This window comes from Mastomys coucha, unplaced genomic scaffold (assembly GCF_008632895.1).
Source record: "Mastomys coucha isolate ucsf_1 unplaced genomic scaffold, UCSF_Mcou_1 pScaffold3, whole genome shotgun sequence".
Classification (NCBI taxonomy): Eukaryota; Metazoa; Chordata; class Mammalia; order Rodentia; family Muridae; genus Mastomys; species Mastomys coucha.
The window spans coordinates 43,784,150-43,791,348 of NW_022196909.1; the positions used below are offsets into that span (position 1 = coordinate 43,784,150).

Genomic DNA, 7,199 nt, shown 5'->3' on the forward strand with positions numbered 1-7,199 from the left:
CTTGAACTCAGAAATCTGCCTTCCTCTGCCTCCCAAGTGCTGGGATTAAAGGTGTGTGCCGCCACCACCCAGCTTTTGATAAGATTTTTAACTGTGTGTCATCTGTGTGTCTGTGTGTGTGGTGGTTGTGAACCATACTTGTGGTTCTAGGAACCAAACTGCAGCCCTCTGAAAGAACAGTATGAGCTCCTAACAGTGAGCCATCTCTCCTACCCTAACACACAATTTTAAACAAAGGGCACTTTATCTAGAAAGTAAAGACCAGCTGTGTTTACTAGGGTTGTAACATTTTCACTGTGTTAAAAAAGCTATGTATCTTTATCTTTAATGAAATATTGATTACCCCTCCCCTGAAACTTACTGAAAAAGAGTCAAACTGTCCTTAATTAGAGGCCACCCTGTCTACGCACATCCTGAAGGAGCACTAGCCGAAACCCCATCCCCAACCCCGTCCCCCAGAATGCCCTCCAGCAGTCCAGATGGACATCCATTCTGTATATTGCCTTTAGAGATGGTACAACATACTTGGAGAATTCTTTTTTTTTTTTCTTTCCTTTCAAAAAACAAGGCAACCTGAGGGCTAGAGAATGAAGAGCACTCGCTGGCCATTCTTCCAGAGAACCTGCCTTTGGTTCCCAGCATCCACAGGGCTCCCAAGCACCTGTTAACTCTAGTTCTAGGGGACCCAACACTCTTCTGGCCTCTGAAGGCTCCTCCACAGGTATGGAATGCACGAACTCACACAGGCTCACACACATACATATTCTTAAAATAATAATAAAGCAACTAGCCAGACAAGGTGGCTCACACCTTTAATCCCAGCACTCAGGGGCAGAGGCAGGTGAATCACTGTGAATTTAAGGCCAGCCTAGTCTACACAGTAAACACCAGGCAAGCCAGGGCTATACAGTGAGATGCCATCTCAGAAAATTAACTAAACAAATACACAATGAAAGCCTAAACAAACATAATCCTTTTTAAATGCCCTGATTGTGTGTCTAAAAAACCATCACAGGGGCTGGAGAGCTGGCTCAGGAGCTAAAAGCATTGACTGATCTTCCAAAGGACCAAGGTTCAATTCCCAGCACCCACGTGGCAGCTCACAACTGGCTGTAATTCTAAGATCTGACACTTTCACATGGACATACATGCAGACGAAACACCAATGCACATAAAATAAAAATAATGAATACTTTTTTAAAAAAGCATTACAGAGCCGGGCGGTGTTGGCGCATGCCTTTAATCCCAGCACTTGGGAGGCAGAGGCAGGTAGATTTCTGAGTTCGAGGCCAGCCTGGTCTACAGAGTGAGTTCCAGGATAGCCAGGGCTACACAGAGAAACCCTGTTTCGAAAAACCAAAAACAAACAAACAAACAAACAAACAAAAAGCATTACAGGATCGTGTGACTGTCCACACGGGGGACATGGAGTGTCCCAGAAAGAGCACCTGGCCCTGCTGCAGGAGGCTGCCACCACTCTGTCTGGTACAAGATATACACAGAAGGCAGGTATAGGACTAGTCTGAACAAAGACCTAAGGACAAGATGGGAGGGCAACTGGGGCAGCCAGAGGCAGAGCCTCTAGGCAGAGATTCCTGAGTAGTCTGGGGGTGAAGGGTGCAGGATGGTCCATCAAGCATGCGCATGCAGAGCTAGGGCAGTTTGGATCTTGCCTGACATGGGTGGGGAATCATTTTAGGCCTCAGGGAGGAGATGTATTATTAGATTTGCATCATAAAAAAACAAAAAAAACAAAAAAACCCCACCCAGCACTGGGTGTGGCAGCACATAGCTGTAATTTTAGTACAGTAGTCAGGAGGATCAGGAGTTAAAAGTCTTCCTCAGATACCAAGAGGTTAGAGGCCAGCCTGAGCTACGCTACACATGAAGGCCTGTCTTAAAACAGTAACAAAAGAAGCGGGAAGTGTTGGGACTGGGGGGGAAGAAGAGCAGGAAGAAGGGGAAGAGAGGGGGAAGGAAGGAAAGGAAGGGAAGGGAAGGCAAGGTGAAGGAAAAGAAAAAGGCCTAAGGCAGACTCAAAATAGCAAAAACACTAAACAAACCCAAATATCTGCAGCCAGACAGAAAACTGGTCATCAAGACAAGGGAGGCACAACTTGCCTCCCCTTCTAGACACCCTTGACAGACTTCCCTGGTCTCCCTCAAATCCTCAGGCTGCAAGAGGGTAGGTGGCATTCCTTCTCCGCCTACTCTGCCCAGCAGGAACACAACTGAGAACCCCAGGGAGCACTCAGCAGGATCCCGGATGTAAGGAGGGGCCAGGCCAGTCTGTCAGCTGAGCTTCTGCTCCTCCACTGCTATGGGTGCACGCGCTCTCCCTATGAAAACACTCAAGAAGTTAGCCTCATCAAAACACAACAGTCCAAGCACACACAGGTCTGCAGTGAAGCCCCACTAAGGGCGGCGTTACTAGGACAGCGCCATCCTATGCTTACCACTGGGGAGATAAAGCCACAGGATTCCCATTTTATTTTATTTTGATTTACTTATATTTTTTAAATGATGTATCTGCATGGTGGTGAGTAGGTATATACAAGTATGAGTATAGGTGCCCTTGAAGTCCAAAAGAGAACACTGGATCCTACAGAGCTGCAGTTACAGGCAGTTGTAAGCTGCCAGGAGTTCTGGGAACCGAACTCAGATCCTTTGTAAGAGAATATACAATCCTTTTTTTTAAAAGGTTTATTTATTTTGTGTATGTGGGTATACTGACATTGTCTTCAGACACACCAGAAGAGGGTATTGGATGCTATTACACACAGTTGTGATCCACCATGTGGTTGCTGGGATTTGAACTCAGGACTCTGGAAGAGCAGTCAGGGCCAACTCTTCAGCCGGAGAATCTTAATGTCATCTCTCCAGACCCAGAATTCCCTACTTGTAATCTCTCTCATACTCAGAAGGCATACTCATACTCTGAGGCAGTACTGCCACACGTTGAAGGGCAAGAGCAGGAGACCGTGTCTCAACAAACAACATTAGGGGCGAGCCAGACAGTGCAGTAAAGGCATGTGCTGTCAAGACTCACAGGCTGAGTTCAGAGCCTGGTGGCCACACGGTGGAAGGAGACCTGACTCTTGCCACTTGTGCTCTGATCCCTGTGGTACACATGCACCTATATGCAACAAACAAACATTAAAGTCAAACCAGAGCCGGGTACATGGTACACACCTATGCCCTGGCACTTAGGACACCAAGGCAGGTGGACTGGGAGTTCAAGGCCAGTCTAGGCTATGCAGAAAGACTGTCTCAACACCAAAACTTGCACAACACCCAGCTAAAGGGGACCAGCATGAAAGCGTTCGCCAAGCTGGGCAATGGTGGCGCAAGCCTTTAATCCCAGCGCTGGGGAGGCAGAGGCAGGCAGATTTCTGGGTTCGAGGCCAGCCTGGTCTACAGAGTGAGTTCCAGGACAGCCAGGGCTATACAGAGAAACCCTGTCTCGAAAAAAAAAAAAAAAAAAAAAAAGAAAAAAAAGAAAAGAAAAAAAGAAAAGGAAAAAGAAAAAAGAAAAAGAAAAGAAAAAAAAAAAAGAAAGTGTTTGCCAAGCATGAGACCCTAAACTCCATTACTAACATTGCAAAAACACAAATAACCACCAAGGTTTTCTGTCTTCTTTTTCTTCCTAGCACTGAGGTCAGTCCAGGTCTTTACAAATGCTAGGTCAGTGCCTGTTTTGTTTTGGCTTTGGTGTTGTTGTTGCTTTTGTATTGTGCTGTTTTTTGAAACAGGGTTTCTCTGAGTAGCTCCAGCTGTCCTAGAACTCCCACTATAGACCAGGCTGGCTTCGGCCTCTGTCTCCTGAGTGCTAGATTAAAGGCATGCACCACCACCGGCCAGCAAGTACCCAGTTTTTAATCCCCAGCACCACATGCTTGCATGCACAATAAAATAGCCTAAAACTGGTTTGGTGGCTGGCCAGGAGGTAGTGTCACTTAAGGGATTAACATAAGCAACTGATCGCTCTGAGCTCTGATAGTAATGGATGTCCACTACATTTAAAGTTGAACATGCAAGCTCATGGAGACTAACAGAGAGTGCTGTCTGAATTTAGTGTCAGGTCGCCTGGGGGTTGTCAGGAGGCAGACTAGGTCAGGGCCTTACTTGCTGTCCATCTTGATAGCTGTCTATACTTAGCGTCTGTGTAGCCATCATGGTTGGTGAGAGTCCACTTCAGACATCAGATCATCTTGAGTGAGAAGCAAACGGTGTCTAGGGAAGTAAGAGAGAAGAGCACTGGTTAATGCGTCCTCAGCCTTGTCTCCCCCCACAGTATCTATCATGTACTGTCTAAACACTGGGTATTTTTACAGGGAGAGGGCAATCCCTGAACTCTAAGCAAACCCTCTACACTACACTACGCTTGCTTAGCAGTCGCTCATCTTACTGTGCGGGGCCACAACCCGCTATCATATGGTCAACCACACTGCTTTATCCCCTACCAAGGAGCCAGTAAATTCCTCCACTTAAAAGGCATCGGGTAGGGCCTGGGACACCAAAAGCACAGGAGTCAGCCGAGAGAGGCCCAGCCTTCCTGAGTATATGGGGTGGAGGGCGTAGGAGACAGTAGGAGAGACACCAGAGGCACCACAGCATAGGAGTGAGGAAAAAAGGAAGGCATGGGGGAGGTTCCCAGGATGTGTGGGCAGAGCAGGCCTCCCCAGGGAAGGGCCATTCTAAAAAAGGCTTGAGAACCTGCTGAGACTAGAGCGAAAAGAAAAGAAATGGCTAAAATGAAATTAATGTGCCCCACGGGTGCAGATGGCACCCTGACAGATCTGTGTGTAGCACAAATAAGTAAGCAATGGTCATCTGCTTAGTGATGATAGAAACCTTCAAACAGTGTTGCTGAGCTGGATCGATGGCCAGGGTCTGACAAGCATGGGAGGGGAGCGGGCTGATGCAGCATGGCAGCACAGGGTCAGCTCCCGCTGGCCTAGAGCAGCAAGCTGGAGCTTGCCTAGTCACTCCAAGGCCAAGGGCAGGTACATCGCTTGTTCTGCACTAGCAGAAGCAACTAAGGGTCACCAAAGGAAGTATGGTTATATTCTATACTGTGCTAAACAGAAGCACATACAGCCCGAGCAGGGCAAGCCAAGGGCAGGAATGAACAGCATACCTTGAGACAGACCAAAGAAGGGTAGGGTGTTTAGCCCACCAGCAATGTAGTGGTGGCAACAGCTAGGCCACCTTTTGAGCACATGGTAGCCCCTGGGGGTTCTTACATGATGCCCACTTTATATCTGAATAACAGGACCAAGGCCACACAGCTGACCAAACGTGACCTAGACACATCTCAGCAGCATCATTCGGAGGCTGTCCCCAGGTACCGGAGCTTTTCACAGGCCCAGGAGCTAGCACAAGGGGAAGAGAATACAGAAATTCACTGGATGCTATGAGGAGGAAAGAAGGCTTGGGCACGGACAAATTACTGACAAACCCTGGCAAGTCAATCAATGTCAGGAATGATGGAGTGCGGGATCCAGGTTGGGACAGAGGATGACAATGGGGCAGTAGGCACCTTAGAGGAGAGGTCTGACTAGTGAAGTGGTAGCAGGCCACCTACCATCCCTGTGCAGAAGGAAGCCAGGAGACAAGATGGCTGACCAGGGTGGAGAAGACGGTAGGGATATGTTTGATCAGGTGAGTTTGTGGCTACAGCGAGGACAGCAAGTTGGTGGGTAGAAACCAACAGCAGGAGTGAGCAGGGGGTAACTCATGGACAGACCAGACTGGATGGCTGAGGGGCACAAGAACCAAGGTGAGGAGCGGTAGGCACAAGAATCAGAGAAGGGGAGCCAGGAACCTGCAGGTGGACTAAGGGAACAGGGGTGGGTCCAAGCTTCCCACCTGAGCACCTGGAAGAACAGAGCCGTGGGTCCCGAGCAAACAGCTAAGAAGAGCTCCATGGCTTGGGAGGGGAACAAGGCAGGACATCTCAGGCTGTAGACGAGTCTCAAGATACCTTCCCGGAAACTGAGCAGAGGAGCCTCGGCTGGAATCACTTGGTCACCATCAGGGTACAGAGGGTACACATGGAGATGAGCTGAGTCCTCCACAAGACACGTCCCACTCTGACACCCAGCACCTAAGCATGGACCAGATTTAGAAACAGGGTCTTACAGATGGAATGACACGAAAGGTCTTGAGAAGAGATACCTCTCTGGACTTAGGATGGAGTAATCGGTTGTCTAGATAAGAGGAGATGAAGGTTTGAGGCACACAAAGAGGCTCATGATGGCAAGATGGCGGTACACACTGTAGGAACACACCTTTAAGCCCAGGAAGCCTAAGCAGTGCTTGGGTCACCAGAAGCTGGAAGAGGCAAGGACAGACCCTAGAGCCATCAGAAGGAGTGTAGCCCTGTCTACACCTTGACCACCACGGATTTCCACAACCATGAGAGAACGCATTGAGGGGGTGGGGTGGGTGGTAGGGATTAAATCCAGAGCACCGATCAGGCTAGGTAAGCACTGTACTGTGTAGTAGACCCGGTCTGTGGTCATTTGGTACAGCAGTTGTAGTAAGCAAATACACATACACACAATATACACACAAGAGACTGAAGAGACCAAAAGGAAGGCAGGAGACGGTGTGTGAGGTATGGCCTGGCGGTCAGAGGATAAGAGGGCACAGTCTGACAAGAGAAGCAGAGTAGAACTGCTCACACTACATAAGAGAGGGGGCCAAGGTAGGGGAGTGCGACCATGTTAAGAACTTCTTCGGGACAGAAGTAGAGGCTCACAGCCATCCATTGGACTGAGCACAGGGTCCCCAATGAAGGAGTTAGAGAAAGGACCCAAAGAGCTGAAGGGTTTGCAGCCCCTTAGGAGGAACAACAACATGAACTAACTAGTACCCTCAGAGCTCCCTGGGACTCAACCACCAACCAAAGAGTACACACGGTGAGACTAATGGCTCCAGCAGCATATGTAGCAGAGGATGGCCTAATCGGTCATCAATGGGAGGATGATGGTCCTGTGAAGGTTCTATGCCCCAGTGTAGGGGAATGCCAGGGCCATGAAGTGGGAGAGGATGGGTTGTTGAGCAGGGGGAGGGGGAAGGGAACAGGGTTTTTTTTGTTGTTGTTTTGTTTTGTTTTGTTTTTTTTCCCAGGGGGAAACCAGGAAAGAAAATATATGACATGTAAATAAAGAAAATATCTAATAATAAAAAAA

General features: G+C 48.5%; 1 protein-coding gene across 5 annotated transcripts in view; it reads right to left on the bottom strand.

The window, feature by feature from the left end:
* Positions 1-7,199, bottom strand: part of Pknox1 (PBX/knotted 1 homeobox 1) — a 41,243-nt gene that overhangs the window by 18,005 nt on the left and 16,039 nt on the right. For 3 of the 5 annotated variants that reach the window (XM_031347084.1, XM_031347085.1, XM_031347081.1), the window contains exon 2: positions 4,126-4,233. In XM_031347084.1, coding sequence (XP_031202944.1) covers positions 4,126-4,176 — 51 coding nt within the window. In that variant the 5' untranslated portion in view covers positions 4,177-4,233. Of the gene's footprint in view, positions 1-4,125; positions 4,234-5,246; positions 5,376-5,871; positions 6,110-7,199 lie in introns of all 5 variants that reach the window. The other 2 variants (XM_031347083.1, XM_031347082.1) reach the window with 2 other exon arrangements.